An 18,257-nucleotide genomic window follows, 5' to 3' on the forward strand; every position below is an offset into this window, starting at 1 on the left:
TCTTGACGCTCCTATAAATTGCAATGCATTGGCTTTTCTTGCACATTCTTGGAGCTGCTTCAATAAGAAGGTTTTGTACAGCCCAAAGGTGAGAGAAAATCTGAGATTCTTTTAGAGTGTTCTCTTTTTGATTGAACTGTAACACTTTTAAACTTATTAGGAATATTTACTGCCATGATGGTTATTCTATTAGTAAATCATATTTTACAGAGTATCTTTATCATATGTAATGCATGATATTATTACTGTGAACATTATAATTCGGTATTTTAATATATCTAAATGAGTTTTTAAATATGATTGATAAGCCTAATTTCCAAGATTACAAGCCGATAAATAAAAGTTGACATTTAGAAAATGTGGCAAAAATAAAAAATGGTGTGGTTATCAGAAGAGACACTATTTGCCAAAAAACGCAATATTTTTTTTAATCAAATGTTTGGTGCTAATGAATATGACTAATATTTGACGCTGCTGAAAATTCTTCGAAGAGTTCTAATCAATCTTATCTGGAATTTCAAGCTGACTATCTATCAACTTTTTCGTCCGCGTGCGACCTGCGCCTAAATAGGTCGCCATTGGCTTGAACAATCTAGTTAGCGCGCGTGAAGCGTCTCGGAAGAAAGCTATTGCCGAACTGAACAAAATTAATTTACCGTCGAAACGGATCTGAAGCAAATCACGCGCGTAAGATTAGCTTCACCGCCCCTTGCGGACGTCGCCAGTGGAAGGTTCTCTTCTAGATAACTTCTCTGATGAAAGTAGCAAGATATATCTAACTCTATTTATTATATGCATGGTGCAATGGTAATTGATATCGTCGCACGTTGCTAAATCAAGTTTGAAGAAAATCTCTCAAAATGGCCCAGTTCATTGAAATTAGAAAACAAAGCTTGTACGAGTTGTCAAATATCAAGACTTCAGCAGTTACACAGGCACCGCGAAGCGTCGAGAAAAGAAGTGGTTCTAAAAAGTAAGGGGGTCTAACAAAGTTGGGGGGGGGCTAAAAACCCAATAAAAAGGGGTTTTACTGGTAGTTTATTACTTGATATTTGGCATTTTTTGCAAAATGGGGAGGGGCTAAAGCCCCCCCAGCCCCCTGCTCTGTGGTGCTCGTTATCGTAATTTGATTAGGATGATTTTCGAAACGAAGTCTGTTTCTGTAACTAAAACTAATAGGAGCGCAAAAATGGGGAAATGGGAAAATGGGTATCTACTCCCTAGCCAAGTGTATGGAAACCGTCTTATGGAAAGATGATATAATGAAAATATAATATAATATAATGAAAAGGCCCTGTTTCCTCTGGAACAATATCTGATTTGTTCGAAGAGCTTTATCATTCAACATTGAAAACACATTTAAAAAGCATTGGCTGATGGAATGCATTAAGTACAGAAAGTGCTCTTGAAATCATTAGAATCATGAATGCAGCAGAGGTGCAATGAATTATGAAATAATCAGTGATAATCAAACCAATCCAAGTAAAAATCGTGAAGTATATCAATTTTATATACCACCGTGATTACATTTAGGAACGTTGAATAAACAAACTTATTCAGTGATTATGGAGTGTATTTACAAAATTCCTTGTGATCATATAAGTAGTAACTATGGTGAGCATCTGAATTGAAAAGGCCGTGTGTGAATTTTTAGAGTTGCAGTGGATATGATGCTTCGCAGCGACTCACAAACCAATACATTACACAAACTAGAAGTTGATTAGTGTCAATAGGAATCCAAATTTTCTGTGGTAATCGCTGTTTGAATCAAGTATACATCCAACAGCATGGCCGTATCTACTATTGCTTTTGAAGAGCTCGTGCCCTGAAAATCTTTTAAATTAAACAGTTTTGTTTCCAATCCTTTGAGTTCTTTCTTTTTCTCCAAAAATTGTGCTCCTCCAATATTTCAATTTTTCTCTACGGTACTTCAAATGAGCATCGATGTTCACGAAAACCCAATATTTCAATTTTTCTCTACGGTACTTCAAATGAGCATCGATGTCCACGAAAACAGCCAATATGAAGAGTAGAAAATATTTCAAAATAAGAGAATGTTCTTCACTCTATGCAATACTTTGGCAATATAAAAGTAACTCGACAAAGAGGTCGCACCCAATTCAATGCGCGGTGAATACTTCGCAGCGTAGACATGACGTCAAAGCGCTAGACGTCGACTGCATCAAGTTGACAACTGTCAGACTACTTTACATTCACAAGAGAAACGACTAGATTCTAATAGTTTCCTTTATTTCTTGTTCATAAGCCATAACCTTCAGGATTCAAATTCTCTCGCTTTTGTGCTAATATGGTGCTCAGGGGCGGCTCTAAGCAACAATGATTGGGGGGGGTGTTAGACACTAATTTTGGTGTCACACCCTTCAGGTCACTGGTAAATTATGGAAACGCCTATTTTTAAGATTCCGTTTTTAACTTTAAGTTAAAGTCGATAAGAAGTGGCATAGCCAGGTTTGGAAGATTGGAGGGGCAAAGAGGAGAACAGTTTTGCTGACCACACCCTTAAGAATTTAGGAAAACACCCCATTTTGCAAAAGTGATTGGAAAAGCTATGACTTTTTTGCGTGGCAATTTCGCTTTATACAACGTCATATCTGGATTTTTGTGGCTGACCCCATTCTACAACTGCCTATTTCCTTGACAATTCATCTAACGCTTACATTCTGAATTGTGTAAGGCGAGGAAGCACTACGTGTAAAAACTGGTTCTCCACAGTTTTAATCAAATATCTAAAAATAACAAACAGGATTCAAATGTTTCAAACTAATTCCGTTCTCCTTGGAGCAAAATCACCGACAAGCATTTCAGAATCCAGTTTTTTAAGGATTGAAGCGCTTAAGCATTTTAGTTTCTATTTTATCGGGATTGTCTAAAGAACATGAAAGACTTTTCTTTTTAAATTCTATAACGTGAGATAAATTGTTGAACATTCTATAGAGTTACAAAAGAGGGTCCCTGTGCGAGCGAAGCGAGGAGAAAATTTTTGCGACGACGCCCTTCAGATTAGTGTGAAATACATTTCAAAATATTTCTTACATCCGTTTGCAGTCTTTAAAAACGTTTTAATATGGTCTGAAATATAAAGTCCCCCTTTAAGGTACTAATTCTATTGAAAATTTGCACTTTTCTCAGACACCGACTTTTTGAGCGGCCGCTCCCCTTGCCTCCCCCCGCTACGCTACTGAGAAGAAGATAAATACTGATATTAAGGAGATAAATAAAGTAAAATCTTGACGTTAATTTGTTACTGCTGACTACCAAAAAATGGTTTTTACCGAATGGAACCAAATTTACCGAAGAAGACAGAAATATTGAGGGGGTGTCGCACCCCCTACAACCCCCCCTGCTAAGTCCGTCCCTGATGGTGCTAATAACTTTGTGGTGGCAGGGAATGGACAAGAAAATCCTACGCTGATGCACTTGGCATACCTGAGGAGTAGGACACACTTTTGAAGCAATGGGAATAACACAATCCAGATATATCTAAATAAGGAAATGAGAAAACGTAGACCAGCAGAAGAAGGAATAGCCTAGAAAGATAAAGGCAGTTGCTTTATCTCTTAATTGGATTATTGTTTCTAGGAAACCTGAATACCTCTACAAAGAATTTTTGATACCTGGGTTTAACTTTGTACTGATATGTCGGCCACTTAAAGACATATATTATTTGGCTGCCAAATTTGTCTTTCCAAAATTCTTTACCATGGAAACAGTCCCATTCCTGTTATTTTAATTCATCTTCATAATCCTAGGGACTCGGAGACACTTGAGGAACAGCAGTGGCGGAAATTCAGGCTTTCATTTGGGGGGAGGGCAGGCCTACAATTTTCCGACAAGATAACATCTTGGATCATGTCTCATTTTAAAGAAACTGCACATTTGATAAAAATAAGTGATTTTTGACAGGACCCTTTAGAAATTTTTGCTGACCACACCATAAATAAGTAGCAAAAAGATAAATCCATTCATGATTTTTGATATCAAGATCGATATCTCATCTAAGACAATTGATGATACAAGAGGTCGACCGATTACACTTTTGATAAGTCGTACGTTCATTTCATGCATTTTATCTTGTTTGCGTCAGTGGGAAATGCGTTTGAAAATAACTTTTACTCGAAAGAATCCGATGGAAATTTCGGCTAATCTTTACGGAATTGAAATCAAATACACAATTCACAAGCGGTTTTTTTATTTTGGTCATATATTATTTGATTGATTATTTAGTACTGGCTAATATTTTATCAGCTATGCTAAGTTCAAATTTTGCAAAAAGGGCACAGAGAGGTTATAGAGGCTCCTAGGGTAAAAAGGGAAAATGTAGATTACCAGAAAATTTGGTAATTACACCCCTAAGATTAGCTTAAAATTCCTTTTCAGAACAATTTCTTGGAGTAATTTCGACCTGTTAAAAGGTTGTCAATTATCCGACAGAAGCCCGAATTTTCCGACGACATCGTTGATTGGGGGGAGGGGGCCCGAGCCCCCCGAAACCCTCATCATTTCCGCCACTGAGGAACAGAGAGAGCATGGGGCACGTCCTCCTTCCACTTTTCAGAAGAGAAAGTAAAGTGTCTTTTTGAACTTCACAGAATTTCCCCTTCTGCTTACATCGGCCTCCACTACTTTTAAAATTCGTTCGTCTTTTATAAACAAATGCACTTCTATATGAACCCTTCAGTTGCAGAGCAGTAGGTTTAAGGTTGCTAGCTTGCTTCTCAACAATTTACACGACGACTTTATTGCATAACTTTATTTTGTATAGCATCGAGAACTATGCAACAAATCGGTTTAAAGTTATTTTCCTTGCAACTTACATATATAAATATATCTAAATACATCTTATTTACATATTATTTCATTCATGTCAAAAACTAGCGGTAATAGAAGATGAAATACTTTCTTGAGAGTCTTCTTCAAATGAAACATAGCGTGAATGTGCCGCGGTAGCGAGTGGTTAAGGCGGTCGACTGCCATGCCAGCACTCCAGGTTCGATCCCGGCTCGCGGACGGCCCTCAGTTCACTCAGTTGAAAATGAGTACCTAGTTGAAATGGCCACCCTACCACACAATGCCGTGGCCCAGGACGATGCGCGCTTAACAGTGCATCCCCCAACGTTCGATATCGAATACAGGACCAAAAAAAATATGAATATTTAAAATCTATTATAATGCTCATGTCTGAAGGATAATACCCATATATATATACGATGGCAAAAGCTAAAATATGAGTGATAACGTAAGATTAAAGACACTGCCGCTTTTTTCAAATCCTCTAGGGTTGATTTCTTCCACTATATTGCAAAGAACCTGTTTCTATCCAAATAAAATACATCATCATATGCGCATCATCATCATATTTTCATCCTTTGCTTATTTTTCATATGTAGAACAGCAGTGTCTAATACTGTCAGATTTTATAAATGTATATAACGAAAAAATATCACGGAACATGAAAGATTCTTCACAATCTTACAAAAATTTCATAGTTATTGTGCTTTAATTGTGTATGATTACATCCACAGTTGTTTTCCAGATTTGTAGATTCACAGCGCAATACAAACTGGGTAATTTTTTCAAAAAATAAAATTATTTTTTTTCCTTTGCAGAAAATGGAGACACCATTTCTTTTACTCGTCGCAGCTTTCTGCGCAACTGTTACTGTGACATCAGGTAAGTTCATTGCTGGAAAACTTTTTGCTTAATTATTTTCTTGCATATTCTACCTAGCATTTTGTGTATAGTTTCTTTCTTTGATCAGCTTTTGGGTTTTAAAGCTTGCAGGAGTATAAAGAGGGTTCTCTTTGCATATACAATTAAAATGCACAAGGAAAGGAAGTTTTAATAAGAGAAATGTCATTAATTTTGTTGATCCCCTTCATTTGTGTTACCCAGGGTACCAGTTCAACATAACTTTAAATGCAGAGGTATGAAGATACGAAGAAGCGTTTAAGTGAAGTGAGAACACCATTTCAATATTCAGTCTCGTTTCGGAAATTACTACAATCATAAGACGTTTATACTCTGAAAAATGGCGGATAAAAGTGCTTTAGTATGCTATATTTCCGGTATTTCGTGAAACTTTCGAGTTTTGCGGTACCAAAGAATACAAGTGCCATTAAGTCTCTGGTTGTTATCTTTAAATGTAAAAAACCTAAAAAACATGAAATTTTAGGTTTCATTTTCCTTGTTATAAAAAAGTATTGCTAACACCCCCCAACCCCCCCTCCCCCCTAAAAAAATCTCAAATCTTTTTAAAGGACTGTACATCGCTAAAGTAAAATGAAGTTTTAAGCTTCAATGCCTTTTTTGTGCCGTAATTCCCAGGTGTGTGCTCTTGATATCATATTTCAAAATTTTCCTATATTCCTCTTCAATTTCAGCATCGGATTTAGTCAAATGCGAGAAGACATACCAGAATATTGGATGCTTTGAAGAATACAATCCACAGAACCTCCTATTGAATGAGAGGTTCAACGTTCGTTGGGGAAACATTGAAGCCTTTATACAACAGTAAGAGCTTTACCATTAGTTTTTTTGGAAAAAAATTTTAACATATGACACATCAACTATTGAATTTTTTCCTTACTACATGTTTTCAATGTAAGCTTCGTATAGAAAGCACAAAAAATATAAAGCTACTTTTAAAAGAATTGCACACAAACTAAGTGCATGCATTTTGGAGGTGAATGGAAATAATGAAGAAGTCTTGTTGCTGCTGTATCTTTCCTTTAAGATAATCTCCTGGTTTCTTTTTACTTTTGACTCTGAAACAGGGTTTACAAAATTCAAACAGACGGTACAAAAAATGTTGCCCAAGTAGAACAATCTTTATATTGCGATGATTCTCTTCCATGATGATTCTCCAGAGTTTAATATGTAGATAACATGTTGATAATAATAATAATAATAATAATATAGATAATAATATGTAGTTTAATATGTTTAATATGACGTGTGGGATAACTACTGGGACGCTGGAGAGGGGGCCGCGGGGGAAGCAACTTCACTTGTTGCCCGTTGATAGGAGGGGCAAGGAGAACCCTCTTCGTAAAATGTGTTATGACGTGTGGGATAACTACTGGGACGCTGGAGAGGGGGCCGCGGGGGAAGCAACTTCACTTCTTGCCCGTTGATAGGAGGGGCAAGGAGAACCCTCTTCGTAAAATGTGTTATGACGTGTGGGATAACTACTGGGACGCTGGAGAGGGGGCCGCGGGGGAAGCAACTTCACTTCTTGCCCGTTGATAGGAGGGGCAAGGAGAACCCTCTTCGTAAAATGTGTTATGACGTGTGGGATAACTACTGGGACGCTGGAGAGGGGGCCGCGGGGGAAGCAACTTCACTTCTTGCCCGTTGATAGGAGGGGCAAGGAGAACCCTCTTCGTAAAATGTGTTATGACGTGTGGGATAACTACTGGGACGCTGGAGAGGGGGCCGCGGGGGAAGCAACTTCACTTCTTGCCCGTTGATAGGAGGGGCAAGGAGAACCCTCTTCGTAAAATGTGTTATGACGTGTGGGATAACTACTGGGACGCTGGAGAGGGGGCCGCGGGGGAAGCAACTTCACTTCTTGCCCGTTAATAGGAGGGGCAAGGAGAACCCTCTTCATAAAAGTGTCCATGACGTGTGGGATAACTACTGGGACGCTGGAGAGGGGGCCGCGGGGGAAGCAACCTCACTTCTTGCCCGTTGAAAGGAGGGGCAAGGAGAACCCTCTTCAAAAAAGTGCCCTTGACATCAGACTTTTGTAATCATCAAAGAGATTCATATGAAGTCCTGACGGTAGTGCCTTATTCACGACGGAAGTTCTCAACACATCTCTTACGACAAAAAAATTGTAAAAAAGTTAGCCCATTTACAGGAGATTGTACGGAATTAATAAAATGACAGCTATATGAAAGCTGGACAATATTTTCAAATGCCCTTTTTCTAAAATGTGTCCACTTGCCCCTTGTCCGTTTCGGTGTCCCAGGATAAGTGAATTTATTTAGGTATTTGATGAATTGAACAATAGCTGTTTTTGCAATGGCATGAAAATACTAGCAAAAATATCTGAAGTATTATTTAAACAGTGCTGGGCTTTTCTTAACTACTCGAGTTTCGTATAAAAAGTTTCAGTGAATGTTCTCGTACCTAAGTGATATGTCAATAACCTTAGAAGATCTATTAGATACAGTTAGGCTTAACAAGGGAGGGCCTATTCGAGATAACCTGTTCATTCTGCTATCCATCTATTAAAAATGGCTAATACTAACAGCTTCTAAGTCTAAGGAAAAGGTTATATTTTTTGATGGGGATTAAAATAACAAAATATGAAAAATGCTCAATTTTTTTCACAATGTTCAACATTCTATTCGCAAATAAAGGTTTTTGCTCAACTATTTTTCTCTATCCTTAGTTTGGCATGCCTTTGTGGTGCAAAAGCCAGGGAAGAAAACAAACGCAGAAGTGCGGACAACGTTTTCAAGGGTTTTGCTTTGCATTACTGGGGTGTGTGTTATGGAAAGACGAAAGCTGACCTTGACGGCTTAAAATTCAAGTCAGAATCGCATAAATGCACTGGCAGCCAGGAATACAATGGATGTAAAAAGGAGCACAGCCACTGTGTTGGACATGGATATGCTGATTACGTCTACCAGCTAGTAGAGAACTCCACTGAAGCAAGTATGTGACTCTATAGCATCTAACATTTTCGATATCCCTTGCGTAGAGTAGAGTTTACATTATTATCCTGTCCTGGAAACTATCATGCATATTAACTCCGTTTCATGATTGCTAATTTCAAGTCTATTTCACTCTCTCCCTTACTTACTTTCATTGTCACTTACCTTAATTAATCGCCTCTCGTTTTATTTCCATCCTCAATCTTTCACCGTTAAAGCTGTCAATTACTGTTTCATATGCCAAATAATTGCAATTCTATCAAATCCAAGCAGGTTTATAGTTGATCAATTGACCACTTTTGATGATTCTTCTTCTGAGACAGTCTTAATGTCTAAACATAACGAATTCAGTGAAGCAACCATCTGGAGACTAAATAATTCAGATCTGAATTTATTCTAAGAATAGCTAGATTCAAAGACTTAAACTCAAGCCTATAGAATTTTTTTGCAGTGACTATTTGCAGGAACTGTAGTCGCAATGATTTTTGTACCAGTTTTAAATCAGACTGTTTATTTTGCGTTGATTAGACGTAAATGGAGGCTATTCTGATTGGGAGGCTTGGACACCCTGCAAGGGAGAGTGTGGAACAGGAATAAAGCTGAGAGAGAGAACTTGCACCAAACCAGAACCAAAAGGAAAGGGAAAAGACTGCTCTGAACTTGGACCAAACACCGAGAGGGAAGCCTGTGAGACTGGTATCCCATGTCCAGGTATGCAAATATAAAGGTATCTACAAACAAAATGACGTTATTATTTTAAACGTTGGCACTTTTTAAACGTTGTAAACTTAAAAGGAGTGTTCTATTGAATCAGAATTTGAAAAGAAATAACAATTTGCTAAAAGTGTAATGCCAAAAACACGAATTTAGGTTTAAATTCGAATTTGTTTATTCTATACACCTGTCGTAGTACCTTTCAATGCTCTTATATTTGTTTAAAGTCACGTGTCTTTTTTCATTTCACCAGTCGATGGTGGTTTCTCTGCATGGGCAGCTTTTGGGGCTTGCAGTCAATCCTGTGGAGGAGGTAATCAAACGAGAAGTCGTCGATGCGATAACCCTGAACCAGCGCACGGAGGAAAGAACTGCGAAGGAGCATTGAGTGAAGTCAAGCCTTGCAAGAACGACTTATGTCCTGGTAAGTAATCTATTTAGGCTTTCACTTGCAAGCAGTCTTTCATATCTTCAAACTCTGTTGACACATTTTGTAAAAGAAAATATCAACTTTAGCAAGAAATTGTTGATCGTTTATAAACATACAGAATTCTTAAACTCTTCACCACTGCTGGAATGCACTATTAATCACTGTTTATCTTGAAGGTTCTGACGGTATTTCAAAGGCACAGGATCTCGTAAGAGACTTCTTGATTGGTTTCCACAACACAAGCTACCCAGACAAGAAACCTTCCGGTATGACGTCACCATAGAATTTCTCCTTTAAAAGGAAGTTGCCGAATTAGTATCATCTTAATTACAGAATAAGCCAAAAATTGTTTTACGGCTTTTTTTAATTTTACTTCTCTAAATTTGTCTTAAAATTATTTGTTTGTTGAATGCATAAATGTTGAAGCCAAGACTCAGCATGATATTTGACGCTTGACTAAGCATCAATGTTATCGCTTTTAGCGTTTTTACTTTCATGTGTTTGTTTGTCAACATCTCCCAAAGTGGAAATTAAAAAGTTTTGTTTAGAATGATTTTCAGGAATGTACATAACTGTAATTTTAATTTTCAGGAAAATTCCACCAGGCTATTTTGGCAATCCAGAGAGCTGTAGCCAATGAATTCGCACTCGGAACAACAGGCAAGAATCTTCAAGAGAGACTTGATGACTTGAAAGACTTTCTCAAAGTGGCAACAGCTGGAGGAAGCATTGACTTTGCAAGAGTTACTCTCGGAAAAGGACTCTATGTGTTCATGAAGGTATGAGAGATTAAAATTGCAGGTTCTGCCAAAAAAGAATAATTATGAATCAATCAATGAATACAAATACAAATGAATAGACTACATGTAACGTATTAAAATGTTGTGATGAATCAGAAAGTAAAAAGACCTATTCAGACAAAGCTAAATGTTAAGTTAAGTTCTAGCGCAAATGTTCAGTTTTCAAGCACAACCATTGGTGAAGCAGACAAATTTGTGATAAATTGGACACTGCAATGATTGTTTCGGCTGGCGTGGAAAGAGTGCAAAGACAAATTTCAGTTAGGCCTTGGATAATTTAGGGTCACCATATACAAATCACCTACTTCGCATATACAAACAGACATGACATTATAGGGTAATTTCTTGCATATTCTTGAATGCTTGCGCATTATCACCAACCACCAGTGCATTCTTTTAAGATAAAACACATTATCATCGCCAATAAGAGCCTCAAAAGCCAACTTTGTTGTCAAATGCTGCCTTTCTTGTTCAGCAGTAGACCAATGTTTCTTTTTAATGTAAGAACCCAATTTATTAGAAACCAGTTATTGTTTCAAATACTCAAATCGGTTACTACTTGCTAATTAGCTATCTATAGCAATTCAATCACGCTCTCGGCACCGCTGTGACAAGAAAGTCCCTATTTCCATCCAGACCAGAAATGGTCCTGTTTAGAAGGCGCAGAAATTTCGTTAAAATGCTTAACTCTTTTAAGTTGCAAATTCAGCTCGTGTGTCAATAATATCTAAAATGTATTTCTATAAATATCCTCTCTTCACTTATTACAGAAAAAGATAGAAGAAGGTCTGCCAATAGACAAACTTAATGAAGCTTCCAGTGGCTACTTGGACTCTATCAAACGAGAAATTGGTGAGGATAAATTTGGTCAGCTGATGCTTGTAGATGGTGATGCCTCTCTGATTTTTACAGTTGACACAACTGGCAGTATGAGAGACGAGATCAACGCGGCCAAAGGGATCGCTAACTCTATCATCAACATGGAGAGAAAGTTCCCAGTCGATTACGTCCTCTCGCCATTTAATGATCCAGGTAAGCCTAATTGAGCTAAATGTAACTGGCTGTTGATAGATATCATGCTCTAGTAAATATGAGAAATAGCAACGTTGCCTGATGATTCCATTAGTGAAACTCTGAGTTGCAACTTAGAACTGTCCTGTTTTTTACAGTAAATCATGCACAGCTCCGTTATAAGGAATCGAACACTCTATTTATGTGACAGACACATAATAAGCGATTTATAGAGCAATATAGAATTATTTGAAAAAATTTTAAGGGGTAAGAGATGCGTCAGGTTTATGTCAGATAACTTGAGCAAAAAGCACATTGGCTCTTCTCGATGCTCTAGTGATTGCATTTTTACATAAAGTACTTTTCGGGTCACATCACGATGAAAGTACCGTATACCTCTGCTTATCAACTAACAAGTTTTCTTTTATAGCCTTGCTTGGGCGAGAAATAATGTCCATCTTGCCTATTTTTACAATAATGTCTTTACCAAGCTAATATTTTATCTTCTGCTATATGACAATGACCTAAGGTTTTTTTCTTTGGTGGATGCTTTGCAATCTAGAAGTGTTTTCTCTGTTTCTTACTGTTTGGAATGTGACGGGTTTAGGTTTCTGATTTGTGTCTTCTGAGTACTAACATGTTCTTGATGCATGGCGGGTATTCTTCCCCCCTAAACTGTTTATTGGACAATAAAACTTCAAACACTTTTTGTCCTACTCGTTAAAGACATAACACAGTGCACTATTATTTCCAAAAATGTCCTATCATGAAGTTCATAACATCTCATAAGAGCATAACATATTCTTAAATGGTTCTGCTCCATAGCTGTTGGACCAGTAACTCACAAAAACGAATCAAACAAGCAAGAATTTATCAGTGCCATCCAAGGCCTGCGTGTCACTGGCGGAGGCGACTGCCCTGAAATGGCATTCGGAGGTATGATTGAGGCATATGTTGCAAACCCAAAGCTTGGCTCGCCTATGTTTGTCTTCACTGATGCTGGGGCTAAAGATGATACTTTTGAAAAGATAGAGGGACTCAAGACCTTGGCTGACCAATATTCTACAACCATCAACTTTTTCACAAACTACAGGGGCTGCGGTGATGCTAAGGGTAAGTGAAATACAAGTCAAAAAGCAAGTACAATGAATCATAATGGAAGCTAGGAATGTGGTTTTGGAACGGCTGGCCTAGATTAATTTGTGTTCTTTGTGGAATTTCAGCACAATTTGTTCATTTATTTCTAAGCAAGGTGTCAAATAAACACGATGCTTCAGGCAGAATACCAATAGGCTAGTTTCACCATGGATACCTCAAGGTTAAATTCTTGAGCCTCTCATGTTCAAAATTTTTATTAATCCTCACTCCGTACTTAAATATGAAAGCACTTGTGTATTCATCAGACGACACTTTGATTTTTTGTTTCGGCAAAACGGCCAGTATTGTTTAAAAGTCTTAAAGCAAAAGAAAAACTTTCTTGGTAACTTGTTCGCAAGCAATAATCTAATACCGAATTTCAATGACGACAAAAAAATATTGTTGGGACTAGAATTCTGTAATTTCTGCTCGAATTCTATTTAACTCTTACTTGACCCTTATTAATATCAGTATCTGACCTATAACATGTGTTTATAATAAAAAGACTGATGCTTTGTATTCATGTTTATACTAAGATCTCCATTGATAGAACTACGACAACAAACTATTTTGCTTTAATTTTGCTCTGCAGCAATAAAGAGCTACCAAGAGATTGCAGCATATACATCTGGCCAGATATTCCCACTGCAGAGCCACTCAGAGATCTCCAAGTTTACAAGCTTTGTAAAGAGCAGTTTGGAGGGTGGGACGACAATTGCCAAGAGCACTTACACAACATCGAGAAGGCGATCAGCTGCAGCAGAAGGCTACTTCTTCGTCGATGATGACATTCAAACTTTGCTCATTTCCCTCAACGTGAAAAATGCAAACACTGCTCAAAATGTCAAGTTGTTTGATTCTACTGGCAAGGCATACAGTGCCCAATCAACAACAGCATACAGTCAAATATACAGCGTCGACAATCCACTCCCAGGAAAATGGCATCTTCAGTTCCCATCTGGTGCTGGAGAGCGATCATTCATTGCTAAGGCAATTGCCAAGGAGACTGTTGACTTTGTTCCTTACTTCGTTCACCAAGAGAATGAAGGCAGCCCAGCTTTGTCTGTTTCTCACCCACTCCAAGGTAGGACTTTGGTTTAAACCCTTCCAAATTAAAGCTTTAGCTCTCTGAAGAAAAGCTTAAATATGTTTTCAAAACATTTGTTTTTTTCAAAGCCATTTTTAAATTCCACTTTTTGCTTCTCTGTAACTCAACATTTTACTTGAACAAATAAAAAAGTACTATTGCAACAAGAGTGTAGCTTATGTGACTGATTTTGAAAGAATACTAAAAAATGCATACGAAAATGTGCGATTTAAATCTATGCATACTTTTCAATGTAGGAGGCGAAGTAACTTTGATGGTTCAGCTCTCAGGCAATGGCCTAGTTGATCATAAATCACTTGTTGCTGCAATCACAAACGAAAACGGACAGGTTCTTAGTGCAGACATTGCATTGAAAAGCATTGGAGGAAGTGCAGGCATATTCCAAGCAAAAATAAACCCACCAGGCGGAAAATTCAAGTTTCTATTGAAGGGAGAAACAAAGAAAGGAAGCAACTTCCAGCGAATGTCACAAGCCAGCTTCGAAGCAACCGATACTGTGTTGGCGACCATCAGCGCCGGTAACGAGTTCACAGCATCAGCAAGCAAGGGAAGCATCAAGGTGAATTTGTACCTTTACAACAAGGGCAGCTCACAGAACTACAGATTTGTAGCTACTTCAAGCCACGGTAGCATCTCTGCTGACAGCAGTTTATTGATGGTTTCAGGTGGAAAGAACAGTACCGCAAGCTTCACATTCAATCTCCCAAGCAACGCCCGTTCTTTGGTTGGCAAGACAACCAATGTCGCCATCACTGCCACAGGGCAAAGTTCCAGCAAGAAAGTCCAAGCGGCATTCGCTCTGTTGTTTGTGCCATGAGTCTCTTGAAACTCATCTTTAAACCAGAACACATATAAGTAGATGCATCTCCTATAGAATACATTATGATTACTGCTTAACAAAGAGTTTAATTGAAATAAATAGTTTTACTTATCTTGGGCAACAGATAATCTTGGAATTCTGTTGTGTATTCTCTTTAGTATTGCTACAGTACGGTACATGCTGTCTATTGAAATAAAAAAACCTATGCACCAAATTGGATGACCTATATTGTGAAAAGAAAAGATTTAGCATCATTTTTCCAGCAACAGGAAAGAAGCGTAAGAGGCTGAATCTCGGGGGCCTCCTGCAACAATAATAAAGTCATTGCTTGTTTCCAATTTTTCGACTTGGTAAACATCCTTAAGATTTAACAGAAAATGTAATTCGTCTCCAGCATGAAACAATTTCGATTAAAAATTGCATTTGCATCTAGTAGATATTCAATATATGTCAGAATATGAAAAGAACTAAAGAAGAACCGGCACAAATAGCAGGGCGTATTGAGTTAGCTGAAACGGACGAATGGTGTTAAAAAACGCGACAGTTATTCAATGAAACTGCATAACAAATGTTCTAAATGATGGTCATTGCGAAGACTGTTTCAATTTGGACCTTTCAATCTTTGCATTGTTCATAGTGGTCCACCATGTGCGTAAACCCTACCCTGGGTACCAAAGCCTCATGAATCTGGGGATAAAGTATTGTAGACGGCTGCGCTCGCTCAAAAGAATATTTAAGTGATTAGTTTCGAACTACAGGACTAAGTATTTTTGAGACTAAATAATTGAGGCACCCAGGGTAATAACATCTTAGAAGCTTGTTTATGGACAGGCCGTTAATTGTCATCCATGATGGGACAAGCATTTCTTATAAAAACATGTGTCAAATTGACCAAACGAGCAAAATTCATTTTTGAAAGTTTCTTAAACGAAATTTGCTCTGGGGTTGTTTGGCTGCATAGCTCTATGCACAGACATTCAGACTAGTTTTGATAACATTCAGGAAAACTATTTTCTTATCCACAAACGCAACAAAGTGGTAGTTGCAAGTGTAACATCATCGTGGAGAGAATTTTTAATATCGAAGTAGACTTGTAATTTTTCTAGGGAATTGTTCAATATAGAAATAAAAGTCATATCATTGGTTGAGCCTTAATGAAAAATTTCGAATTAAGCTAATAACAAACAAACGTATGAAAGAAGTCCCTTTGATAGATGAAAAGATAATCTCCAGTGCGCTTGAAATGTATCTTTGTGATTTACCGTTGCTTAAATCGAAAAAAAACACACAGACGTAGCCCTTTTCAAAGGCACTAAAAGCTGAAAATTTCTAGCCTTAGAATGACGTTCTAAATCCTATGTCGCTAAGAAAAAAGAAAGTACTTCTGTAAAGCTAATTAGCATTTGAAACTGTTAGTAGGGTGGACCGGGGCCATATTTTCCACTTTAAGTACGTGGTGGGGGCTGAAATTTTAACACAGTGGAACATGCAAAATTTCTTGGGGACGGCAAATGGCATCAACTGTGAACGTGGAAGCTTCTTGCGAACGACAACTCAAAACGCATGTCTTTAGGGTTGATGCAAGCCCCTGCCGGATCTTCCAAGCAAAACGCTGTGCGATAAAAATTGCCTGATTAGGGCATTGAAAACAAAACTAAGGAAACAATATGTCTTGATACGAACCGCTTATAGTCAATTTTTGCTAGTTTTGGGAAAGACTTATTTAATAAGCTGTTTGTTTGGACCCACTGTTTAGATCGATTATGCAAAGTTTTTGCGAATGAATGTGTTTATATCATAATTGGATTTCATACATTTTTCATTGACTGTACTATATGCTTGTGTCATCGATTACAACTACAACTGGACATGTGCACATGATGCAGAGTCTTGAAGCCAACGAACAACCCTTCGAAGTTCGAACAAATGCTGGTTTGTCTCCCCAACAGCTACTGTCTCCCTATGTCACATGTGTTTCTGCACGGGCATGCGTTTCTGGTTAGGGGTGCCTTTTTGCATGGGTATTTTCTTCTGCATGGGTTGCGTTTCCGCATAGGTTTCATTTCTGCATGGGCATCGGGCATGCGTGTCTGCATTGATAGGATTACGTTTCTGCGCGGACATGAGGTTCTGCACGAGCTGAGTTAATCTAAAGGTAATGGCGGACAAGCAAGGCCTAGCTGTGGGTGACTTGAATTCAGTAAATCAAAACGTGAAGTTTCACCTCTATCAAAAAGCTCTTTGTGATAAACACATAAGATAAAAGCTCATGCTCTCAATAAGATTGAAGAATTACCTACAAGCTATTAAAAGCAGAAGCACATAGCGAATTAGAGTTATGCGTTTCTGCATGGTGTATTTAAATTCCAAACATGCCTGCATTTCAGAGAAAACCTGCTGTTATTTTTGTTTCATCTGTACAAAAATTATGACCATCGTGAATTAGGATCATAGAAAATTCAAGAGCTAGTACTAGAATTGGAAGATGGGATGGGTTCCATGCAAAATTTTAAGATTTCATTTTTGCAGAGAGGCAGCAAGCTCGTACTATCTGGTTTCTGAACTCAGTTAAAGGTGTAATTTTGGATAACATTTGTTTATGTTTCAGATACAGCTATCTCACATTTTTGCACCATGCAAAATCATAGCCTTTGGGTTCCATACATAGAAAAGAAAAACTTTCATTAATATGCCTAACTTAGCAGTGGGCCTAAGCATTAGCAAACTAAAATAACTTCAGTGCACATTTGATTTACATTCTTGTAAATTGACATCGGTTCCTGCTCCTCTCTAACACCTGGCAATCCTCTCGATGTGTAGCATGAAGCTTGTAAATAAATGATCTTGTTGACATGAAATTACACGCCCCACGAAAATAACGGCCCTGCGAGCCCCCTCTTATAAAAACTCAAGAACTTTCTTTGCAACTTATAATTCAAAATTCCTTGATTATCGAGCATCTTAAGAAGGACCGCCGACAGGGAGGGGGGGGGGGGGAGGTGGCCGGGGCAAGTGTTCTGGGACCAAAGGATCCTTTATTTATTTCAATATTCTGGAATCTACTGTATATCAGCCACGTAGCTTCAGGGGGCACGGGGGGCTGTGCCCTCCTAAATGAAAATTTTGGCAAGTTTTTCCAAATGCTACAGTTTTTCCAAATGATACTTTGAAAAGTAGGCACAATTATAATTCCACGAGCTTGATTCAGTCCAAAGCTATCTGTTTGTTATATATCTGTTTTTTGTTTTAAAGCCTGCCCCCCCCCCCCCCCTCAGGTATAGCTCTTGCTCGAGTTTGCCCACCATAGCCGAAATCTATAGCTACGTGGTATTCATTATCAAGCAAGGGGCCCTACAGGATTTCATTGCCCCTGGGTCCAGTGGCCCTGTCGCAAAGGGGGTGAGATGGAGAAAATAGGAAAGAAAATGTAACATTGTATAACAGATATCGATTCTCGAAGTGATTAGAGTGCTGCAATTTGTTCACATGTAAAAGAAAGAGCATTTTGAAATACCGTTATTGTGCATTGATCCAAATTAGTCAACTGTGATGA

The 18,257-nt window shown here is 38.1% G+C and overlaps 1 protein-coding gene across 1 annotated transcript; it reads left to right on the plus strand.

Moving 5' to 3' along the window:
* On the plus strand, positions 1 to 14,840 carry LOC135696437 (uncharacterized). Its single transcript, XM_065215826.2, has 12 exons — positions 1 to 88; positions 5,628 to 5,691; positions 6,402 to 6,531; positions 8,420 to 8,685; positions 9,213 to 9,395; positions 9,652 to 9,822; positions 10,005 to 10,094; positions 10,420 to 10,607; positions 11,399 to 11,660; positions 12,465 to 12,752; positions 13,369 to 13,860; positions 14,121 to 14,840. Exons 2-12 carry the CDS (start codon positions 5,631 to 5,633, stop codon positions 14,699 to 14,701), a joined length of 2,712 nt encoding a protein of 903 aa, XP_065071898.1. The 5' UTR covers positions 1 to 88; positions 5,628 to 5,630; the 3' UTR covers positions 14,702 to 14,840.
* Positions 14,841 to 18,257: the final 3,417 nt, after the last annotated feature.

This window comes from Rhopilema esculentum, chromosome 14 (genome assembly GCF_057945365.1).
Source record: "Rhopilema esculentum isolate cy_ngs chromosome 14, ASM5794536v1, whole genome shotgun sequence".
Classification (NCBI taxonomy): domain Eukaryota; kingdom Metazoa; phylum Cnidaria; class Scyphozoa; order Rhizostomeae; family Rhizostomatidae; genus Rhopilema; species Rhopilema esculentum.